The 25775-nt window shown below is 40.3% G+C and overlaps 1 protein-coding gene across 3 annotated transcripts in view; it reads right to left on the reverse strand.

Moving 5' to 3' along the window:
• The window catches only part of DPP4 (dipeptidyl peptidase 4), an 84642-nt gene that overhangs the window by 50734 nt on the left and 8133 nt on the right, over nt 1-25775 (reverse strand). For 2 of the 3 annotated variants that reach the window (XM_005897282.3, XM_070357597.1), the window contains 6 exons: nt 12023-12118; nt 11532-11623; nt 10148-10228; nt 2893-2945; nt 2719-2791; nt 1803-1923 (listed from right to left, as the gene is read on the reverse strand). In XM_005897282.3, coding sequence (XP_005897344.1) covers nt 1803-1923; nt 2719-2791; nt 2893-2945; nt 10148-10228; nt 11532-11623; nt 12023-12118 — 516 coding nt within the window. Of the gene's footprint in view, nt 1-1802; nt 1924-2718; nt 2792-2892; nt 2946-10147; nt 10229-11531; nt 11624-12022; nt 12119-23086; nt 23112-25775 lie in introns of those variants that run through there. The other variant, XM_070357590.1, reaches the window with a different exon arrangement.

The raw sequence follows: 25775 nt of genomic DNA on the forward strand, positions 1-25775 counted from the left end.
GACAGCCTGGAATGTGAAGTCAAGTGGGCCTTAGAAAGCATCACTACGAACAAAGCTAGTGGAGGTGATGGAATTCCAGTTGAGCTATTTCAAATCCTGAAAGATGGTGCTGTGAAAGTACTGCACTCAATATGCCAGCAAATTTGGAAAACTCAGCAGTGGCCACAGGACTGGAAAAGGTCAGTTTGCATTCCAATCCCAAAGAAAGGCAATGCCAAAGAATGCTCAAACTACCGCACACTTGCACTCATCTCACACGCTAGTAAAGTAATGCTCAAAATTCTCCAAGCCAGGCTTCAGCAATATGTGAACTGTGAACTTCCAGATGTTCAAGCTGGTTTTAGAAAAGGCAGAGGAATGGAGATCAAATTGCCAACATCTGCTGGATCATGGAAAAAGCAAGAGAGTTCCAGAAAAACATCTATTTCTGCTTTATTGACTATGCCAAATCCTTGGACTGTGTGGATCACAATAAACTGTGGAAAATTCTGAAAGAGATGGGAATACCAGACCACCTGACCTGCCTCTTGAGAAACCTGTATGCAGGGCAGGAAGCAACAGTTAACTGGACATGGAACAACAGACTGGTTCCAAATAGGAAAAGGAGTACATCAAGGCTGTATATTGTCACCCTGCTTATTTAACTTGTATGCAGAATACATCATGAGAAATGCTGGACTGGAAAAAGCACAAGCTGGAATCAAGATTGCCAGGAGAAATATCAATAACCTCAGATATGCAGATAATACCACCCTTATGGCAGAAAGTGAAGAGGAACTAAAAAGCCTCTTGATGAAAGTGAAAGTGGAGAGTGAAAAAGTTGGTTTAAAGCTCAACATTCAGAAAACGAAGATTATGGCACCCGGTCCCATCACTTCATGGGAAATAGATGGGGAAACAGTGGAAACAGTGTCTGACTTTGTTTTTTTGGGCTCCAAAATCACTGCAGATGATGACCGCAACATGAAATTAAAAGACGCTTACTCCTTGGAAGGAAAGTTATGACCAACCTAGATAGCATATTCAAAAGCAGAGACATTACTTTGCCAACAAAGGCCCGTCTAGTCAAGGCTATGGTTTTTCCAGTGGTCATGTATGGATGTGAGAGTTGGACTGTGAAGAAGGCTGAGCGCCGAAGAATTGATGCTTTTGAACTGTGGTGTTGGAGAAGACTCTTGAGAGTCCCTTGGACTGCAAGGAGATGCAGTCAGTTCATTCTGAAGGAGATCAGCCCTGGAATTTCTTTGGAAGGAATGATGCTAAAGCTGAAACTCCAGTACTTTGGCCACCTCATGCGAAGAGTGGACTCATTGGAAAAGACTCTGATGCTGGGAGGGATTGGGGGCAGGAGGAGAAGGGGACGACAGAGGATGAGATGGCTGGATGGCATCACTGACTCGATGGACTTGAGTTGAGTGAACTCCGGGAGTTGGTGATGGACGGGGAAGCCTGGCGTGCTGCGATTCATGGGGTCGCAAATAGTTGGACACGACTGAGCAACTGAACTGAACTGAACTGAACTGAAAGAAGAAAAGCTACCTACACAGACAAGTCAATTGTAGCAGCAGAGCAAAGACAATGGGAGCATTGAAGTGACAGGAGGATGTAGCAGTAACATTCTCTGTGAAGAAATTCTTGGTCTGTGAGATAGATACCTGGTGCATGAGTGCTAAAGATTTGATGACTTTTTTAGAATACAACCTATTTTGAATGCCATTGAATTTCCCTGTTTTCAAAGACAAGTTTAACTGTCTTTGAAAATGAACAGATTTTCTGATTTGAAAAAGTTTTAACGTCTTTACCTTCATAAACCCAGTCAGTTATTCCATTATAGATTACATCTTTTTTCCCAGTCCATGTGATCCTCTGACTTGGAGAATTTGGTTCATTTTTCACATAAATATCATTGTTCCAAACGTATGCCTAGAAAGATTGGGAAAAAAGATGGATACACAACATGTTATATTTTATCCTAGAGTTTAAAAAATTTATCTATTATTTTATGCTCAAATAATTTTGGTATGCAAGTGGAATGACTACCTTAGATTATTCCATTTGAGCAGGAGGAAGAGTCATTTATGTTTTAAATGTGTAAGTATACATGCTATAATATCCAAATAATCCTAAACACACCCTTTATCTACCAAAAAGAAGCAGCCCACAACCACTGCTATTGAATAGTAAAGTGTATGCAAATCCCAAAGACTGTCCACTTCTACGGAATGATGCGTGCTTTGCATTTCTCTCCGAAGGGGCTGAGTAGAGAGAAGGCAGCTGCAAGCCCAGAGTCAACTGCAGATAAACAGTCTTCCTGTTTAGATTCTTCAGGACTTCTGACATTCTCCTAAGACTACAGGACATGGAGGTGTATCTATAGTGATATGGAAAAATCAAAGAACTAACAGAAAAAGTGGGAAAGCCTCAAGAAAAATTATCAAAATAAAACAGAACAAAAAACAAAATACAACAGGGTTAGAATTTGAGTTTAATGGACATTTTGCCAGGAAATAAACAATTTCCTAAGAGTAGTTCAGAAACTTTCAGGAATTGTATTAGTATTTACTCTGTTAGTCTAATAAAATGTTATTTTAGGCAATAACACTCTATGTAATAGTGACTATAGCCTCCCTAAGAATCTGCTCTGTATCAGGGTTAGGAGCTTCTGCAAATGAAAGATTTGAGCCATTGTTTTCCTGAAAAGAAGAGAGACTTACTAACCAATTTATGACCCACTGATGACCACGTGATCCACTGTGTGTTGTTTGGGATTCTCTCTTCTGTAATTAACTGCCTGGAAAAAGATAAAAAGAATATTTCCACTTGGATAAATTTCTTTTCTTTTTAATTATTACACTCAAGAAGCATAATTGATTTTGAGAGGAAGTCACTGACCTTTTATTTAAGTCATAAATGTCATAGGAAGCTGTGTAGGAATGCCTCCATTGCTACAAAAGAAAACAGACATTTCAGGCTTCTGTGATTCTTGATAGCTTGACCACTTGCTATAGAAGCTCAGGTGAGAGATAAAGCCATATAACATTGTATAATTCTCACATTTTATATCTTATAGTTCCCTATCTAGAGTCTTAAAATTTTGGAATTAGAAAGTATCTCAGAAATTATCTAGTACAAACTCCTCTGGATTTCATTTATCATTTATCTCTGGCCTTGCTTCTGCAAAGGACCACAGTGGGCTTACGTTCCACTTTCTGTGCAAACATAATTCCCAGAACCTATCACAGTAATGCTAAGTTCATCTGTTTTAAAAAATGCAAATGTTCACTTTTCAGCCATTTTATTGGCAAAACATCTTAAAGATCTCAAATTCTATTGGTGATAGTGATGAGGAGAGGTGTTTACTCTCCTACACTGGTAATGAAAATACAAAGTGCTATAGTTTTCTTGAAAGTCACTTGGCAATGTATATTAAAACACACACACACACATATACTGGAGAAGGGAAAAGCTACCCACTATAGTATTCTGGCCTGGAGAATTCCTTGGACTATATAGTCCATGGGGTCACAAAGAGTCAGACACAACTGAGAGACTTTCACTTTCATTTTCATCAATATTTTAAATAACCATCTGAGGAAGCTAAAAAATGAAAAGAAAACTAAATTCAAAGAATTAGAAGAAAAGAAATAATTAAGGTAAAGTGTTAGTTGCTCAGTCATGTCCAACTCTTTGTGACCCCATGAACTGTAGCCTGCCAGGCTCCTCTGTCCATGGGATTTTCCAGGCAAGAATACTGGAGTGGGTTGCCATTTCCTTCTCCAGGGGATCTGCCCAACCCAGGGATTGAACCCAGGTCTCCCGCATTGCACGCAGACTCTACCATCTGAGCTACCAGGGAAGCCTAATAAAGGTAAAAGCAGTAATCGAATAGAAGAAAATACAATAGACAAAAATCAAAAATGCTGAAAACTGGTTCTTTGAAGACACTGGTAAAATTACTAACAGAGAGTAAGAAAAAAAGTATGAATGAATATATCAGAAATAAAAAACGGGATACCACAACGAGCTCTGTGTATGTATGTGCTCAGTCGCTCAGTTTTATCTGACTCTTTGCAGCCCCATGGACTGTAGCCTGCCATGTTCCTCTGTCCATGGGATTTTCCAGGCAAGAATACTGGAGTGAGTTGCCATTTCCTTCCCCAGGGGATCTTCCTGACCCCTGTCTCCTGCATTGACAGGCGATTCTTTACCACTAATGCCACCTGGGAAGCCACACAACAGGCTCCACAGACAAAGATTATAAGAACTTATGTCAAATGTGTTTTAGCCATACACTTTTTTAAAGAGTTTTTTGATATGCCATTTTAAAAGTCTTTATTGACTTTGTTACAACACTATTTTTGATGCGTTGGTTTTAGGCTGTGAAGCATGTGGGAATCCTAGCTCTCTGAGCAGGGATTGAACACCTCATTGCCCCAGATTGGAAGGTGAAGTCCCAACCACAATACGTTTACCTCTAGGAGTATGGTAGGGAAGACAAACACATAGACAAGTAATTTAAAAAAATATCTTAAGATATTTTTATTTGTTTAAGAGAAAAGAAGAAAAAATTTTTTTCCTTGTATACATAGTAGGGAAGTTCCTACCTATACATTTTAAAAGTAAGATAAAAGGACAAATTCCTTGAAAAATGAGTTATTGAAAGTAAGATGAAATTGTGAATCTGAGTAGTTTTACATCTAATAAACATCTGAGTCTATAAATAACCTCTGTACAAAGAAAACTCCCAGCTCAAATAATTTTGCCAGTAAACTCCTTGTTAATATCTGAACGAGTTGAACACTTATACCTACATTAAAACCTACACACAAATTTTTACACCAACTTTATTCATGTTTGCCAAAACTTGGACATAACCAGCCATGCAGACGATGGAATATTATTCAACAACAAAAAGAAATGAGCCAGAAGACACTAAAAGGGATGGAGGAAACTTAAAAGCATATTGCAAAGTTAGAGAAGCCAATCTGAAAATGCTACATAGTGTATGGTCTCAACCACGTGACATCCCGAAAAAGACAAAATGACAGAGAGAGTACAGACCAGTGGTTCCTAGGGGTTCACGTGAAGGGAGGGAGAAACTGGAAGAGCACAGAGGATTTTTAGGAAAAATGAAAACATGTCCAGCACAGAGAGTAAACCCTAATGTAAACTGCAGACTTTAATACATACAGACAAATATTCATGTTTGCCAAAACATGAATAAATCTGCTGTAAAATTTGTGTGTGTAGGTTTTTTGCATAGGTATGTTTTTAGCTCATTTGGATAAATAACAAGGAATTTGCTGGTAGAATTATTTGAGCTGAGAGTTTTCTTTGTACAGAAGTTATTTATGGATTAGTACAGTATGATACTATTAATGTAATGACAGATAAAAGTCATTATATGTTATACATTTGTCGAAACTCATAAAATGTACAACACAGAGTAAACCCTAATGCAAATGATGGACTCTAAAAATAATGTGTCAGTATTGGCTCATCAATTATAACAAATGTACTACTACAGTAATGCAAAATGGTAATAATAGTAAAAATAACAGGGATGGAGTGTGGTGGAGGGGTGGTAATGAAGTATATGGAAACTCCCTGCACTTTCTACTCATTTTCTGTAAACCTAAAGCTGCTGTAAAAAATAAAGTCTATTAATTCAAAAAATAAATGAATTAGAGCCATAGCAGATGACTTGGAAGAATATCCACATGGTATCTCTGAGTGAGAAATGCAATTTACAGAAAAGTATGGAAAATAGGATTCCATTTTTATAAAATAAGCAATAACTAAGAAGAATCTCTATCTTCATAGAATTAAGTGAATAAACAAATATAAAATATAGAGGGATATACAATAGATTCTCAACATGGGATACCTGGGGAAAAGGCAGTGAGATGAGGAGCAGTTGTCTAGTCACTAAGTCGTGCCGACTCTTTGCAACCCCGTGGACTGTAGCCCACGGGGCTCCTCTGTCCATGGGGATTCTCCAGGCAAGAGTACTGGAGTGGGTTGCCATTTCCTTCTCCAGGGGATCTTCCCGAGCCAGGGATTGAACCCATGACTCCTGCATTGGCAGGCTGATTCTTTACCACTGAGCCACATGGGAAGCCCATGAGGAATAGAGGGCCAAGCAAAAAAATGGAAAAACAGTGAGACTGAAGGTTTTTTAAAAATATGATCACATATTTGCATTTATGAAAAATTAATGTTTATATGAGGATGCAGATATAAATTAAAAAAAAAAAAAAACTACTTACCTATATATCTGTTTTTCCTACCATATTCCCAGAGGTAAGAAATTGTGTCTTATTCAGCTTTAAACACCTGGAGTCTGTCCTAGCACAAGCCACATAGGATATATTCAAGAAATAAACCAAACTAAAATAATTAAATGTTACCTATGAGGCTGAAATAATGAAGTGGGTAGCCCAAGGACCCCGAGCTGTATTGCCAGAGCTGAGACACAAGTCAGGCTCCTAATCTTGAATAATATTGCTCACTCATCATTTATCACCCTCCTATCCTCTCATGTCAACAAATATTTATTAAGTCTCCTCTTTTTGCAAGTCATATATTTCTTTTTGAATCCTGGATTATTTTGAAACACTCCATGCTTGTTTCTGGGAAACCTCAGAGTATAATGCTCGCTAGAGCCAAACGTTGTGGTACAGGCTAAAAATATTAAGAGATTTAAGAAGTTTTGAGATCATTTCAGGATGACAGATCTATCAGGGGCTGTAAAGGGAAATCCAAGATGTTTGTATATTCACTTCATCTTTTGAAACAGACTCATCAGTCTATTTAGGCTGTAAACATTGGCACCTATCCTCTTGATTAGGCATTACTGGATAAGACAGGCTCCCTCTTTTTAAGGAGCTCATAGTTGAATGGGGAATATGGAGACATAAACTACCAGAAAAGAATCACAGAGCATGCAATGCGGATGGGTGGGGAAAGGCAGGAATCAAATTAGGAACTGCGGAGGCCTAGAGGCTTCACGGCAGAGAGAGGTTCAAGCAAAAAGATAGGAATGATCATGTTTAAGAATACAAGCTTTGGAGTCTTCTAACCTGGACTCAAGTCTTCCTTTAGACTGAATCTTTGTAGCTCCTCCTTTCCCAAATTCATATGTTGAAACTTTAACTCCTAACATGATAGTATTCTGGAGATGGGGCCACTCTGGAGTGACTAGATTGTGCAGGGGGGAAGCCCTCATGAGTGGGGTTCATTTCCTCATATATTAGTTTCCTTGTCCCCTCCACCATGTGGGGACACTTGGAGAAGATGGCCAACTATGACCTAGGAAGTAGGACCTTGCCACACTGAATCTGGTGCCACCTTGATTTTGGACTTCTCAGCCTCCAAAACTCTGAGAAACAAATTTCTGTTATTAAGTCATCCAGTCTGTGGTGGTATAGTGACCCAAATGGATGAAGACAAGTCTCTAATATGCAATATCAGACAGGTTTCCTTTTAAGCTCCAGTTTTCTCTTTAGGAAGATGAGGATGGTGACAGAAACAATGTCGGGAACATGAGAATGCATGTGAAGGACTTAGCAGGGCTCCTGTGAACACATCACAGATGATGCAACTATTACTGTCTGTACAGCATTGGGCAAAGGGGGGAGATACTATGAGAACATCTGTACTAGGCTGCCTGGTACTTATTCACATTCTCATTCACTCACTCACTTATCTTTTTTTTTAAAATTTTATTTTATTTTTAAACTTTACAATATTGTATTAGTTTTGCCAAATATCAAAATGAATCCGCCACAGGTATACATGTGTTCCCCATCCTGAACCCTCCTCCCTCCTCCCTCCCCATACCATCCCTCTGGGTAGCCACAACTTAAAAGTAAGAACTGATCTTTCTGAATGTGCTGGCTCAGTCATGGAGAAGCCACACAGCAGGGTCTAAAGAACGCTGGAAATAGACTTCCAGAGAAATGGAATAAAATTAGACTTTTCTTTGTTCTGGATATGTTTCTTGAATACTGGAGTGGGTAGCCTATCCCTTCTCCATAGGATCTTCCCGACCCAGGAATGAAACCGGGTCTCCTGCATTGCAGGTGGGTTCTTTACCAGCTGAGCTATCAGGGAAGACTGTTTCACTTGGGAGTCCTTAAAATTACCCATGGCTATGCTGAGTCAGATGACATGCAGGAGGTTTAACCTCCCCAGGTGATCCATTGTAAGCACAGACTAAGCATGGTGAGTGCAGGGTTGGGGGGTGGTGGTGAGTTCAGAAGGGCAGACTGAGGTCCAATCACCCAGGCTTCTCAGGTTGCCTTGGTTAGAGTTTGGGTTTTATTCTGAAAGTGATGAGAAGCTACTGATCACAAGAGTTTAAGCAAAGGCACAACATAATCTAACTTAGGTTTTAAAAGGAGCATGGATACTCTTGGGAAACATGGATGGCAGGATGAAGGGAACAGAATGAAAACAGCAAAAGAAGTTAAATGCGCATGAAAACTTCAGTGACACAACAAACACAAATTACCAATGATGGTTGTCCAGCAAGGTCTACCCATGAAATATATCTGTTAGTACATATCACATGGCACTTGTTGAACTTGGCCAAAGAATAAATTGAGCTGGTATTTACCTTGCTGTTTCTATCTTAACTTTATAGTTGTTACATGTTTGACTTTAACATGGGAAATTGTTAACCAGTGGTTCTCAACCCTGACTGCTCGTTAAAATACCCTACATGTTAAAAAACAAAAAACAAAAAAACTGATGCCAGCTTCACCCCCAGAGACTTCACTTTATTGACCCGAGGTTGGACCTGGATACTTAGGAGTTTTTAAATGCTTCTAACGTGATTTTAATCTGTAGATAGCAATAAGAACCACTGAATTAAACAAATACTAATTCATTAATTGGAAACAGATGTGTTAAAGTTGGCATAGACTTCTGATTCGTTCCTGGCGGACTGGTTTAGCAGGACCTAGTCTTCATGTCCAGGAAATGGAGCCCAGCACAATGAACCAGGGTAAATATTATGATTGGGAGTCACCATCCTCAAATGGGAAATGGAGTATGGGATGGTCTGCATGACCTGAGTACGGCAGTGATGATGCGAGCTAAGACCACTCAGTATTTACTCTTTATTCTAGAAAAGAAAGGCAGAGGTTGGGATCTCCAGCTTTGTGTTTTGTTTTTAAGTAGAATCTCTCTACAGGTTTCTAATCTTTCCTGTATGTTTCAAAACTTCTTATACTCAACAGCCATTGTCAAATCCATGAATAATCAAAAAGCTGCAGTTATAGTCACTGGTGATTGGCAGCCACCCTAAACATGAAAGTGTTAGTCGCTCAGTCATGTCTGACTCTTTGTGACCCCATGGACTGTAGCCCACCAGGCTCCTCTGTCCATGGGATTGTCCAGGCAAGAATCCTGGAGTGAGTAGCCAGTCCCTTCTCCAGGGGATCTTCCTGACCCAGAGACTGAACCTGGGTCTCTTACATTGCAGGCAGATTCTTTACCATCTGAGCAATAACTTAGTGACTGAGCAACAACAACTAAACGTGAAAACAATGTGTGATTAGGCTGAAACCTCTCCTGAAGGCGTGAGAATCTGATGTTGGGCTGTGCGACTGGAGGAAGCTCAGTGCTCCCCACAGGGCGCTGATGACTGCTGCCGAGCCTGCCCCTTAGGAACGGTTTGTATACGGTGGGACCTGAGGGCTGAGAGGTGGTCTGAGTCACTTCACAGAATCTCTTCTGGAATGAGACATTTAATTGTTTTTAAAGCAAATAATCAAGAGTCTTACTATTTGTCAGACAAAGGAAATAAAACAGTCTATTACTAGATATTACAAGTCAGACATGTAAACTGACTCTTAAATTATAAGTTCTATTTTATTAACTTATAGTTTTAGTCTATAATATTACTTAAACTTCTTAGTATTTGAAAACCCTAAAATGAATTTATTTAAAAACACTCATTAGATATATCTTTTATGAAGGAGAATGACCATTTCTTCTTTTGATACTGAATTAATGAGTTTTTAGAGCCTATTGCTTGACTTAGGTAACAACCTTAAATATTCATAGACTTGTGATAGGTCATAAAATAACACACTCATAGGATTCTTTAAATGTCACAGTGAAAAAGCATTTCTTTTACCTTCACATAGTTGTATTCGAAGAGAATATATTGTCTATCTGGTGAAACTGAATAATCATTTATAGAATGTCCAAATTCATCCTGTCAATCAAGTAGAAAAAAGAATGATTAAGGTTAAATGATTCCATTTAACTGCTATTGTTGAATACCTACTATGTGGAGGGTATGATTCTAGACTTGTGTCTCATGCCTTGGGAGGTTCCAGTCTAGAAGAGGGGGCACATTCCCCTACACAGATGACCATGAGGCAAGGTGGGTGGTAATCAAGGTTAGAGAGTCAGGGAGGGAAGGATTGATTTTAAGCAAGGAAAGATGGCTATGAAGGTGGGGATCAGGAACAGACAGAGAACTTTCTCAGGAAGGGGAATGGCAAGAGTGTAAACCCAGATGTGGAAAGGGCATGCATATTTAGAGACTGCCTAAGTGTAATCTGAATACAGTATAGGGTCTGTCAGACAAAGAGAGGACATACAATTAGAAAAATAGGTAATGTCTAAATACAAGAAATGGAGCTATGAACTACTTTTTCTGCACATGGATATGACAGAATCTTATCTGCCTTGTCCAAAGATGCTCTGGCAACCCAGTGGCTAAGATGAGATGAGAGAGGAGGGGTTGCATTGGCCTTGGACTTGGGCAAAGTTGTGTTCTGATTTACAGAATGGAGAGAGGAATACATGTTATGATATAGTACTCACTGTCACAAAATTAATCAAGGGTTTCAACCAGGGCTATACAGTGGAAATGGAAATCTGAGAGACACTTGACATCACAAGAGAGAATGGATAGGGTTTATTGAGTAGCTATATAAGGGGGATAACAGAGGAATCAAGGAGGATTCTGAGATTTCTAGCTTTAAATGACGTGGAGGAAGGCACTATTTACCAAGACTGGGAAGAAGAATAGGATGCCTTCCCTTTGCTAGGAGAGGGAAGCGGGAATAACTAGCTTAGCTCAGGATACTGAGTTTAAAATGCCTGCAGACTATCCATGTGCAGGAGCCAGCAAGCTATTGGAAACAGAGGTCTAGATATTGGGAGGAGGTTAGTGTTACAAGCGTGTATTTGAGAAGCACTGATGCTGTGGAAATGCATGGAATATGCTGAAGGGGAGCACGCAAGGTGAGGAGGGAGGCTCGAAGTGAAGACAGGACCCTGAGGAGCACTTACACGTAAGAGAATGGGCAGAGGAGGAGGAATCGTCAAAGGAGACTAGAAAGTAACCAAGGCAGGGAGCATTCCAAGAAGAGAAAGATCCACCGCACCATATGCTGCAGAAAGAGTCCAACAGGATGAGAAACGATAGTACTCATGATTTGAAAGGTTATGAAAAAAAATCCCCAGAATTCCCTTAAAGCATGAATTAATTATGTGATTAAACATACAAATGTACTGTTCTCCAAGAAAATGGAGCTGTTTCCATATTCAGCATTGAATAGCAAGATATTATTTTCTTGTTTGTAGAGATATTCATGATCTAAAGAGAGAAAATGACCAGATCAATATTTCAAGTTGCTATTAAACATCTTCATAAACTAAAAAATCATGCAAAAAATGTAAGATTTAAATTCATATAAATTCTAAGTTGGAAAAACATGAACTGATAAGTATTACACTAATATGCCTTCATTTTCCCATCATCATTGTAAAGGGTTCAATTCACTTTTAATTTTTTATAGTACATGTCAAAGAAATACTAAGGTTTCTTTCTGTCTTATCTCCTTTTGCACCCTTTGGTAGAAAATAATACTTTCCCATATCGTTTTAAAAAATAAGAATATATTCTTATTACCATGAAGGTGCCCCACAACCTAACATAAGCATAAAATGAAAATAAGCATAAAAATCCGCCCCTCTTTCCACCAGAAAGCCTTACCTGAAACCCATCTCAAGTTGTAGAATTTCATTCTAAAAGTATTTTTTAAATAATCGGCTAGAGTGTAGGTTCTGCGACTATCAGTTGAAGCATCATCTGTTGGTTGGGAAAAAGTCAAATATTCAGTATGAAGGGATAACTCATTTTGAATAAAAGTTTTCAAAATGGATTTCTACAGTATACACTGATCACAAAATACAGAAATACACTCACAAAATGCAAAAGACACTCTGAAAGATTTTGGACTGAGTAGATGGGTAAACATGCATTTAGCTGCTCAAGTGGAGATGAGCATGTGTTTCACAGTGCTACATTAATGAGCTTAATTTCAAAGGTCTAGATCAGCAATGCTCAAGGGAAATATAGTATGAGTACATTTTCTAGTAACCATATTTTAAATTTTTTAAGGTAAAATTAATTTTAATAGCATATTTTATTTAGCCAACATATCAAATATGTTACAATTTCAATGTGTTATCAACATTTAAATGTTACTAATGAGATCTTTCAAGGGCTTCCCATGTGGCTCAGTGGTAAAGAATCTGCCTGCCAATACAAGAGACACAGGAGACTTGGGTTCGATCCCTGGGTCTGGAAGACCCCTGGAGGAAAAAACAGCAACCGACTCCAGTATTCTTGCTGGGGAAATCTCATGGACAGAGGAGTTTGGTGGGCTACAGTCCAAGGGGTCACCAAAGAGTTGGACACGCTTAGCAACTAAACAACGACAACGAGATTTTTCACATTATTTCCTTTCTGTATTGTCTTTAAATTCTGATATGCAATTGATGTACCGAGTTGAGTATATCTCAACTTGATAGGTACTTTTTCAGTCATGTAACCATGCAACGGGTGACACAAAGCTAGATCATCCTTCTGTGAGGCCCTAAGGTTCACTTCTAAGTCCTCTGGCTCCACACAAACCAGATCTTAAAGATATGCTAATCACCTAGTTCAGAGATCTTTGTTTCTACCATCACTTTTCCTTGACCTTAATTAAAATTTACATGGAACCTTTCTCTGGGATTCTGTGACACCTCAGTCTTTCTCTTAACTCTCTGACCATTATTTTTCCATCTCCTACTTTGACTCTTTTTTTCTCCATTGACTGCAGAAATGCTTTGGAATTAGTCTTCAACTTTCTGCTCATCTCTCTCTACAGTCTTCCTTGCAGGAAACTCCAGAGAATGTGGCTTCAGGAATACTTTCCATTTAGATAAATGACAAGACCTGCACTCATTATCTTAGCCTACTACACCCACACTCACATTTCCAGTGCTGTGTTCAGCCTTCTTACTTGACTTGTCCCACTCTAACCCTATCATATCTTGTCTAGAATAATTGTCCACCTTCCAAAACTAGATTTCCATAGGAAATTGTGTGATTTTATATTCTGTTACTGAAAACCCAAATTCAAGATCTGAAGATCATTTTGATGTCTCCCTCTTTTTTACCATCACCTACAAACAATCTACCCTATTGACTCTTCCTTTGAAATCTTTTCTCCAGGTATTCTTCCATCAGGTTCTTCCACACCAGTTCCTGTACTGCACCATCACTGGAATGATCTTTCTAAAGTGCCAATGTCATCTGGTGAGCTCTTCCTCAAAAGCTTTCACCAAGTCTTCACTGTCTACAGGAAGATTCAGACTCCTTCACCTGGCACTTGCAGCCTCCACAATCTGACATGAGGCTCTAGGCTTATTTCTGCTCTTTCTGCAAGAACCTTCTGGTCCAATCACACTAATCTTGCTGGAGGCAATGGATCCTCTCAGGCTTATCTACCTCTGTTCCTTGCCCTAAGCTACTTGCTGGAATGTCCTCAACTATTTCTCCATCTGTCACAATCCTCCAGCCTCCATTTCCTTCCTCTGTCATTCAGTTCTGCCTTTGACTTTTGCCCCTACACTACTCATTGGGCTCCTATCACTTAATACCTCGTGTTGACAACTCTTTTTCCATGCCTACTTGTGTGATCTACTCAGGTAGGCCATGTATTCTTTGAAGACAAGGCTTTGTGTTTTTGTTGATTGGTTTGGGGTTTTTGTTTTTTATCAACCTTAGCATCTAGCACAGAGGTGTGCCTTAACGTGCTGTGCTGTGTTTAGTCACTCAGTCATGTCTGACTCTTTATGACCCCATGGACTGTAGCCTGCCAGGCTCCTCTGTCCATGGGGATTCTCCAGGCAAGAATACTGAAGTGGGTTGCCATGCCCTCCTCCAGGGGATCTTCCCAACCCAGGGATCAAACCCAGGTATCCCGCATTACAGGGGGGTTCTTTACCATTTGAGCCACCAGGGAAGCCCGTGCCTTAATAGAGACAAGTAAAAAAAGTTTTCATTGGTTGGTGTTGGGTATCATTAAGCACAGCTAAACCAATGTGATTCCTCTTCCTCAGTCCCAGAGCATCTGCTGACTACAAATACCCTAAAGTCTTTTTCCAAATTCTCTATATTTTTCACATAGATACAAACAAACACTCACAAAATCAGCCACTACCATAATATTCCTATAACTGCAGTTCTTTAAGAGGGATTTCAAAGCCAGCAGCATCTTCTCTTGTTAATTTTTTACAGCCCATGGAAAGGTAGTTCTCTTACAGGAAATGTCACTTCAAAAAAGGTTTTTAAGATTTTATTTCTTTGGATTTGATCTCATAATCTTTTTTCTGCTTATAAAACCTTCAGTTTTGGCAGATAAACTTGCTACACTTCATTTTATTATTTTATTGATTTTGCTTAAGCTTAGTTTGTTAAGTAAAGATTTTTTTTTTAACTATTGTCTTTTTCAATTCAGTCCTGCGTTTCTTCCCTGAAGGTTAGTAAAACATTTGTATTTGTTAGCAAAAATACAAGTGGGTGAAGCTGGTCCTTGAACCTAACTTTTAAATAAGAAATAAAGACTTGTGCTACAGAAAATAGTATTTGTGACTCATGTTGGACTACAAAACTACAAATCTGGATTTGTTCACTAAACACCCTCAATTGCCTATATTCATCCAATCATCCTATTATATATCAAATCATTATAAAGTGAATATTATTGCAGAGAATAAATACCATGCTATCAAGAGCTATTAGTCTAAAATGGACAGATGTAAAACATATCCCCAAATTAGTACAAATCAAAGTATCAGCGGTTATAGATGTGCACATTCCAAATATTATCTGCTGATGAATATGTTTAGACAGATCTATAGAAATAGGTCGATTTATACACCAACCACACATACACATGCAACCAAATAAATGTTTGTGTCCTCTCAGAATTCACATGCTGAAATCCTAACCACCATGCGATGGTATTGGAAGGGGAAGCCCTTGGAAGGTGATTAGGTCATGAGGTGGAGCCCTCATGAACTGGATTAATACCCTTTAAAAAGTGACTTCCCACACTTCCAATGCAGTGGGCGTGTGTAGCATCCCTGGCTGGGGAACTAAGATCCCATGTGTCTTGTGACCAAAATAAAATAAAAAAATTACAAAGTGACTCTAGAAAGCTCTCTTGCCTCTTCTGCTATGTGAGGACACAAGAAACTAAGCACGAAGTCTGCTGGCACCTCGACCTTGGGCATCCTAGCCACCAGAACGGTAAGAAATAAATGCTTATTGTTTAAGCCACCTGTCTCTGGTTGTTTTATAACAGCAGTCCACACATACTAAGACCTACATATCTATAAGAAGACAGACATAGCAACATAAAACATCTATCACTAAGTATTGAAAAAAAAATTTTTGGCTGAGCCACATGGCTTGCAGGATCTTATTTCCCTGACCAGGGATCAAACCCCTGGCAGTGAAAGTACCAAGTCTTAACTACTGGGCCACCAGGGGATTCCTGTCTATCACTGACTTTTGATTTCATAAGAAGAGAATGAACTGAGTACCTACAATATAGATCAGATACAGTGCTATCTAAGTGGGGGTGTTTGCCCAGCTTTTATAGCACACTTCAATCTGGAATAATAAAATAACTGAGGCAAAAGTCCTCTGTGATGTCACCTGCTGACCCCTTCAGAAGAGGCTGCTTCTCCTTCACGGGGCACTTACCTCTCCCACCACCTTACTCACCTCAGACATTGCGGGACTCATCCTCTCATCAGGCCTCAGAATTTCTAAACCCACCATCTCCACCGGATTTAGGCTCCCTTCTGCTCAGCATGACTCTAATCCATCTGCTGATGTTCAGATACCAACACTGATGCTGTGCTCTTGCTATGGCCCAAAACATGGGTGCAAGGCCTGGGCCACCAACTTGTGGTACCTTCACTAAGTTCCTTTACAACTACCCTGCGTGCCAGGGTTCCCTATCCTGGCTTCCCACACCCCAAACACCACTGCAAAATTGGAACAAGCAGAGCAACAAATGTTCCTTGTTTTTTGCCTTGCCATTTGACGAGCAGCGCTCATTGGAAGACACTTTCGAAACCTCTAGATAAGCAAGTTCTGTGAGACGTGAGTGCTAAGTTCAGGTTTTGACCTTTGGCAAGTTCACTGTTCGTTGCCAACCTATTCTGTCAAACACCAGAGGACATGCTCACATTTCTCTTTCCTTGTCTGCTTGCTCACTGATAGGGCACCCCTGAAGGTCTTTGGCTGCTCCTTTGGTTTTCCTGGTTAGCATGGAACATGCTGTTCATTTGATCAGTTCAAAGCACTGTGCTGGCCAAGCAGAGAGGTTAATCATATGTTACCCATCAGATTATACCAAAACTCCAAGATTTACGCCTCCTTGAATTAAAAATCAGAAAATAGTTAACTTTAATACAGTAAGTACCCTATATATGAACGTTCAAGTTGCAAACTTTCAAAGACGTGAATGCGAGTGCCAGCCCCTGTGTGCCAGCCCCTGTGTGCCAGCTGTTGCACTGTACTTTTATGCTTTTCAGTGTACTGTGCTATAAGATTAAAAATGTTTTTTATTTTTTCTGTTTGTTTTTTATGTACATGTTATTTGTATGAAAAGTATTATAAACCTATTATGATATGAACCTATTACACACACAACGTATAACCGACTGTGTTAGTTGGGAATCCTAACTCTGTTGGATTGAAGAACAAACTGGACTCACAAACGCATTCTTGGAATGGAACTCATTCATATGTAGGGAACTTACTGTACTTTCTTCACTGAGAGCAACTATTACATTGAACAAAATGAAAATGTTATTTCTATCCATCAAAAATGGCAGAAAAGCAGCTTTTAGAATGGTTCAACCTAAGAATAATTTCTCTTTAAAGTGTATGATGGAGAAAGCGATGGCACCCCACTCCAGTACTTTTGCCTGGAAAATCCCATGGATGGAGGAACCTGGTGGGCTGCAGTCCATGGGATCTCGAAGAGTCAGACATGACTAAGCGACTTCACTTTCACTTTTCACTTTCATGCATTGGAAAAGGAAGTGGCAACCCACTCCAGTGTTCTTGCCTGGAGAATCCCAGAGATAGGGAGCCTGGTGGGCTGCCGTCTATGGGGTTGCAGAGAGTCGGATACAACCGAAACGACTTAGCAGCAGCAGCAGCAAAGTATATGATATCTTAATGAGCCCTTGTCATAGGATCAAAATCATTTCTGAACAAAAAAGAATTTTAGAGTGCTGTAGTTCCACAGACTAGTCTTGCTTTGGCCAATATTTATTTTATGATTATAGGATATTTTGAACATTTTTATACTCATTAATACTAAACTTCTTTGACCTGTATGAAACTATGATATAAATATTTCTACTTCAGAAAGCTAAATTATTTTGGTAAATAAATGGCCAATGAAATGCAACTAAAAAGAAATGCACACTTTACAGCTCATAAACTCATAAAGTTGTTAAACATGGGGAAAAGATACCTGGTTACAGAGTTCTTGTGTTCCATATGGTAATCAGTTAACATTTAATACTGATGTGAAAGACATAAAATGACTATTACTTTAGAATTTGCTCTAGCAAAATAGCAGCCTTGACAATGGGAAAAGAGAAAGAAAAATCAAGAAGGCAGAAGAAGAAACTGACTGGAAATCAGCTCACATCCCTTATTAACCAGGAGCATATGTGGTCTGCTGCCCATCACCAATGAGTCAACAAATACCAATAAGGGGTTGGGTCCCTAGTGGCTTTGAAACCAGAGAGCTTGGATTTGAGCCCAGACCTAATTCTTGCACAGCAGCCTTAGGAAAATTATTGAAGCTGTCAAAACCTCAACTTTGTAATCTATAAAATAATAATAGCATTATCCAGCCTCAAGGGATCTACCATGATGAAATGAGATAGTGGATGTAAAGTTCTTGGCTCAGGACTTAAAATTTAGGAAGTCCTCTACATAGGTTATACTACCTATTACTGTCTTCTTCCAAGTATGTGCTAGGCAATCAAGATAGAGAGATGAAAGAAGAGTCTCTCCCTGGGAGTACCTAGGAGTGCTGCTGAGATTAGAAATTTGACTGCAAATTTATTTATTTTTTAATTAAGTTTCACTGTGTTTATATAAAATAAAAGCTAATTAAGTTTCACTGTGTTCATATGCCAAATGATCCTAATAAGATAGCACAAGAGCATCACATTGAGAAAGCACCCAGGATAAGCACAATCGAATCATTTGCTCAGTACTAACGAACATCACTTCCTCCTTTGACAAGTTTAATACTATCCACAGTGTTCTCACATGGAGAGAAAATGTTGAGCTTAGGGGAATTACCGGATTTGTGAGGAGTGATTATTATACACAGAAGGTTATTATACACAGGAGGTATTGGAATATAATCACTGTCACCAGATTTCCCTTCTCAATAAGAGAAACTTCCCAGGGATGTCAAGTGCATCTGATAAATGCATTGCCATTGAGCTAGAGCCCTTGAACCCAGGACTGTGTCCCCTTTGCATTTACTCTAAGATCAGAGTGTCACATGACCAAACTTCTGTTAGGCATGTAACCAATGTATTTTCAAAGGTTATTTTGAAAGGCCAACCAAATAGTACAATGCACTTTTTCCAGAACAGCAACAGTTTAGAACAAAGGAAACAACTTTACGAGGGGTTGTCCATGTCATGGCTCTGGCCTCCATCTTCTCTTTCCCCTCCTCCTCCCCCTCCCTCTTCTCCTCTCCCTTCTCTACATCTACTCTGGCCTCCCCACTGTTCCCCAGACACACTGGGCCCACTTCTGCCTCAGAGATTTTGAATTCGCTATACCCTCGGCCTGCAATGTTCTTCCCCTGGCATGTGCCCAAAGTTTGCTCCCTATCTCCTTTAGGTCTTTATTTAAACCTCACCTTCCTTCCCTGAACTAATGTTTACAATCTTCTCGTTAAGAAAGTCTCTTTGTATCGCCCTTCCTGGCTTTACATTTTTTCCTCAACAGTGATAGCACCTGACATACTATATTTTTTAACTTGTCTGCCTCTCTTGGTCACCTGTGAGCTCCAGGAGGACACTGATTGTGTTGTGCTACCTTTGGTTTGCTATTATCTCACCACGGCCTAGAACAGTGTCTGGCCATAGTAGGCACTTCATAAATATTTGTCAAAAGAAAAGATAAAAGCCAGACAACATCAACAGGAGAACACAGACACAGAAACACAGCTCTAAATTTTGTGAACTCCAAGCCGCTGGGCAGTAGGAAAACAGTGCACTGGGCAGCTGGGTCTAAACAGAGCCTTAGGCTCCGACCTTCCATGCGGTCACCAGGACATGGCACTTCTCTATGCCTGTGACCGTCATTTACGTATCGTCTTTCAGCTCAAATGTACACTTCTATTCTTTGCTCAGTAATGCTGAGCAGGGAGTCTACAGCTACGCTTCCCGGGCCCCTTCATCCTCAGGCTTCCTGTTGGGTCCTGCCATTACGGAAACACAGAGAAGGAGTGGAGTGACCAGAAGAGCAGGGGGTCTTCCTCTGTCTTGCCCATTCCGTCAGCATGTGCCCCAAAAGGAGTGCCCGTGCTGGCTCACGCTTCTCTTCTTATACCTGAACCTGCTGCATCCTGCCTCTTGGGGGTGTCAGAAGCAGTCACACGCCTCACACGCCTTGCAGCTCAGAATCCAGACCTTTTGTGTTCCTCTTCTCCATTTTTTCCTAAGCCCTAGAGGTACCTCCTTCCTACAGCTCCTGTCTCTCACTTACCTCAGAAATATTTGTTGTTGTTGCTCTAATTTGTATAACCAATTTTTATATCAAATTTCTCTGCTAAACATCTACTGTGATTTCTATATTTGTCATATCTCTGTGAAGATTTACACATCTTACCTGTAATATGGAAAGTCTCTTTTGGCTACAGGGTTACAACATCTAGATCTGAGGTTGGCAAACTTTTTCTTATAGGTGATGGTTTAGTCTCTAAGTCATGTCTGACTCTTGCAACCACGTGATCTGTAGCCTGCCAGACTCCTCTGTCCACGGGATTTTCCAGGCAAGAATACTGGAGTGGGTTGCCATTTCCTTCTCCAAGGGATCTTCCTGACCCGAGGATCAAACCCAGATCTCCTGTGGTGCAGGCAAATTCTTTACTGACTGAGTTACCAGGGAAGCTCCTTTCTTATAAGGCCAGATGCTAAATATTTTAGGCTTTGCAACCTCTCAGGTTGGCCATTGCAGCCTGAAAACAGCCACGGACCACAGGTAAATGAATGGATGTGGCTGTATTCCAAATAAAACTTAACTTGCAAAAATAGGCAGTCAGCCCTGGCTATGGCTTGATGACCCTATCTGGACATTCCTCGGAATGGTCAGCAACCATTCTGAAAAAAAAAAAAAAAAAAAATGCTGCCAAGATCAGTTAGAAATATAGAAGCTGATATTGAAATTCTAATTGTCTTGAAACAACACAACTATCAACATAAGACTTCAATATATATGGCAGAGAAGTGAAATTGGCAGAATATTCATGTCTCAAATTTCAGCTCAAGATGGAAATATCTATAGCCACTGGTGAAGACATGCAAGGCTGAAGACACTGCCTGAACTAAATCCAGTTCACCCTGCCTTCTCCCCAGTGAAGAGCCAGGAGGCTCTGCACACACAGGAAGCCAGCATAAACAGGACCTCAGGATGGCTTTATTCCTTTCTGAAATGCAAATTGTCCTATTTTTAAAAAAATTCTGATTATAGTCACTCCCTCACCCTTTGCTAGGACTCTTCTGAGAATAAAGAAACTGGATAATAGTGGCCAAAATTAATATTGACAAGGCTTTTATTCCTCACTATGTTGACTGACTTTAATCAGTGTAATCCAAGGTGATGAGAAACAGTTGAAAGTTAGAAACATCTTAACCGTATAAATAAATGACCCAGAGGCCTGTGGAACAAGCTACTATTTTAGCAAAGGGCTGGTTTCTCTTGAAAAATAGTCAGTAGCTGTAGTGAGACATCAAAGCTAAAAATGATTAGTTTGGAGAGAAAACTGATTAGAGAACATCTCATCTGGGGAAGCTGAAAGCTCTAATACTTTGTCACTGAAGAACTCTCCAGAAGGATTTATAGGTATAATCAGCAAGACTACTCTCTGTGACACCTGTTTGTCTTCCAAGGGATGAAGAAAATGATCACTGGAAAACAAAACTACCACAGACATTGCCCTTTCCGGCATTCACCCAGCAAAACTTTCAAGAGTGTGAGACAAGTATTATTATAGTACATGCCTCTGGGACTGTTAAAATTTTGTAATGTTAAAAATATATACAGAGGGAAAAGTGAAAGTGTTAGTTACTCAGTTGTGTCCAACTCTTTGCAACCCCATGGAGTGTAGCCTGCCAGACTTCTCTGTCCATGGAATTCTCCAGGTGAGAATACTGGAGTGGGTAGCAGTTCCCTTCTCCAGGGGATCTTTCCAAGCCAGGGATCAAACCCAGGTCCCCTGCATTGCAGGCAGATTCTCTACCATCTCAGCCACCAGAGATATAAACAATAATCATTACAAAGGCTCACAGAGACCTTCCGTGTGCTATTCTAGCACCACACACTTATTAACTTATTTTCATCCCCATTTTACAGGAAAGGAAACTGATGTGTAGATAGAAACCAGACCCAAGTCCCATGACTAGTAAGCCCTAGGCAATAGAGTTCTGAAGCCTGTGGTCATAACCACCATTGTAAACAACCTAGTGTTCAGCAGGGTGAGGTACATGGTAAATGCTTGCTGGAAGTTTCTGTGAGTTAGCATAGATGCATTAGACTTTATAGAAGTGTCTAGATGAAATGCTTGCAAATAATCTAAACAGGCAGCTTGGTAGTATTATTTGAACCTGGGACAGTAGATAGACTACATTAGAATATAATTTTTTCTAGTGCTTTGAAGTCAAAGGGGCACTGATTCTTTCTGTATACCCTAAAATTTTCTCCCTGGAGTGTTATTAAGGATGGCAACTCTATGACTTCTGGAAAGAAAGTTGTAGCACCATCTTCTCTTCCAACTCATAACTCTCATCTTTTCCCTACACTCATGAAAAGTAGTCATGCAAGCTTTATAACTGGTTTCTTTTCTTCCTGCCTTTTCCCCTTGTTTCCTAGATTTTAAATATAACAAATCTTGAATAACTCAGGCCCTGCAGTACACATGTTCAAAAGAGTATGAAGTTTTCCAGTGAAAAGATTCAATGATTCCTCCTTTAGAGCAAAAGCCACCATAGGGGCTTGCTTTTTCCTGGGCTTTCCACTTCTGGCTGTCCGTCCTGCCATTTTTTTAACCCTTTCCTTGGCACTTGGAGTCAGAAATGGGCCTGCCTCGGGCTCAGATCCTGGTTCCTCTTGACTTCTTAGAGGCTCTGAGGTTTTTCATCTCTTCTCCCACATCATCTTCACTTCCTTTTCATTGCTTACTTCTGTCCTGGACTTCCCAGGTGGTTGCTAGTGGTAAAGAATCCATCTGCCAACACAGGAGATGTGGGTTCGATCCCTGGGTCAAGGAAGATCCTCTGGAGAAGGAAACGGCAACCCACTCCAGTATTCTTGCCTGGAGAATCCTGTGGACAGAGGAGCCTGGTGGGCTGCAGTGCATGGGGTTGCAGAGACTTGGACATGACTGAGCAGCAGCTCTCTGTTAGCATGCACAGGGTACACCCATGTAAAACAAACACTGACCTTGCTGCATCCTGTAGCCATTTCCTTATTTCTTCTCTTGAACTTAGCAAATTTCTGAAATAAACAATCCACATCTGTGGTCTTCAGTTTTTCACAGTCCCTCTTCATGCTCTGGAATTACCCTTTGCTCCATCCATCACACTTTGCTACCCCGTCATCTTCTTTGGTGTTTATTACCTATACCAAATTGTTTGCCAGTTAATCAAGTAATTTTCTATGGTTAGTTAAAAATTTAATCTGAACAGTCACATCTTAAGTAGGCTGTAAGTAAGCTGAAAGGCTGAATTTATTTTATTGAAAAGCTGCTAGCACTGTATTGTATGAATAGGTAAGCATGATCTAGTGGTGGATGACTTGGCCCCATATTTATGAAAGAATTTTAATAAGAATTAAAGTAACATTTAAAAATGTTCATCAAAAATATGTTTTTACATGAGCTCTAAGATAATTTCTTTATCTCACCAAATATTTATCAAGCTGTACTGGGCTGAGTGGGCTTTCCTGGTGGTGCTAGTGGTAAAGAACCCACCTCCCAGTGCAGGAGACATAAGAGATGTGGGTTCAATCCCTGGGTAGGGAAGATCACCTGGAAGTGGGCACAGCAACAGAAGAGGCTGGTAGGCTATGGTTCACAGGGATGCACAGAGTCAGACATGACTGAATAGACTTACCACCACCAGCACCACTGCGTTGAGTAGACCCCCCAAAATCTTTATGTCCACGAAAACCTCAGAAAGTTGACTTTATTTGGAAATAGGAGTTTAGTAGATGTAATTAGTTAAGTTGAATGATGTCATACTGCCTACCATAGAGCACAGGGAACTGTGCTCAAAGTTACATGGCAGCCTGGGTGGGAGAGGAGCCTGGGGGAGAGTGCATACACACAGACGGATGGCTGAGTCGCTTTGCTGTGCACCTGAAACCATCAACATTGTTAATCAGCGATACTCCAATCTAAAATAAAAATATAAAAAATGAAGTCACGCTGGCCTGGTCATACTGACTGGTGTCCTTATAAGACAGGCTTTTGCTGACTTGGAAAATGAAGAGGATCATGCAGAAAGAGAGGGAAGAAGGCCATGTAACAATGAAAGGGAAAATCGGAGTCATAGAGCTACAAGTCAAGGAGCATCAAGGATGGCTGGTAACCATCAGCAACCGGAAGAGGCAAGGAAGGTCTCCTTCCCCAGAACCTTCAGAGAGAGTACAGCCCTGATGACACCTTGATTTTGGACCTCGGGGCTTCATAACTGTGAAAAGAATATTTTTGCTGTTGTTGCCATAAGCCCCTCAATGCACGGTAACCTGTTACAGCAGCAGTAGGAACGTGTCCAATGTCCTCAAGGTTCTGAGCACTACAGACTGGAGTGGACAAAACACGAACAATTCCTGCCCTCATGAAGCTTACATTTTAATGGGAGTGTGGAGATACAGGAGCAAATAGTAGGTAAATAATGCCTTTTGTTGTTTTTCCCAGGTGGCTCATTGGTAAAAAAATCCACCTGCCAATGTAGGAGACTTGGGTTCCTGGATCAGGAGGATCCCCTGGAGAAGGAAATGGCAACCTACTCCAGTATTCTTGCCTGGAAATTCCATGGACAGAGGAACCTGGTGGGCTACAGTCCATGGGGTTGCAGAAGAGTCAGACATGACTGAGTGACTAAAACAACAACAAAAATACCCTTTATGAACTGGATAAAATAGAACAGTTTATCTGTGCTTTTTATGAGAAACTTGGGAGTAATTGCCCTCAGATATTTCTGATCCACTCCATTTTCTGATTTGTATCTTAAATGTTACAAACTCAATTCTTTCATATTCTTAATCATTTTGGATGCCAAGAGAAAGCAAGTGCTGGGCTCAAAATTCCTTCAGGACCAAAAAAAGGCAGCATCAAAACACCCTGTTTTACGATAAATTCATTTGGTTAGGAAAAAAAAGAGAGAAGAGAAGGAGAGAGTTATATGATCAGATTCTTTAGAGATCAGAGCTAGCTTGACATCTATTTTCTTTTGTTAGCAAATTAAAATTTTCCAATGTAATTAAAAATGAGAAATCATAGAATATCTGATATGCCCACATAGACCTCCCCTTTCTTTCTTTTAGAATCTCCAGTTCAACTCAAGTAATTCCCTTTCCCCTTCCAAGGGCTAAGGAAAGAGCTTCTTCCTGGTGCTAAAAGATGAGTCTTGATTTATCTAGTCCAAGCATGTCAATCCATTTCCCTTGCCAGAGATCAGTTTAGAATAGACAAGTGACACAAATCTGGCCAAGGAGACATGCGGGAAAGTCTGCCTTGGGCCAGGGGACTTCTGGAAATAGTTTTCCTCCTTGATACAGAGATTGTGAATGAGGAACAGCAATCTCTCTGCCTTGTGAAATGGCTGTGTGAGCAAATGATGTGTTGCTGCAGCTCGACCTGAGAGGACAAGCTTGAGAATGAAAGTCAGCAGTATGAGAACAGCAGAGCTGAAAGCGACCTCAAGCTCTTGAAGAGGTTGGGAGGACCACTGCAACTCTAGAACTGTCCTCCTTCTGCACCTCCAGTTACAGAAGACAGTAGCAATAAGGCAATGTCTGTGTTCAGTCACTCAGTGATGTCTGACTCTTTGTGACCCCATGGACTCTAGCTTGCCAGGCTCCTCTGTCCATAAGGCTTCTCCAGACAAGAGTACTGGAGGAGATTGCC

Source organism: Bos mutus, chromosome 2 (genome assembly GCF_027580195.1).
Source record: "Bos mutus isolate GX-2022 chromosome 2, NWIPB_WYAK_1.1, whole genome shotgun sequence".
Taxonomy (NCBI): domain Eukaryota; kingdom Metazoa; phylum Chordata; class Mammalia; order Artiodactyla; family Bovidae; genus Bos; species Bos mutus.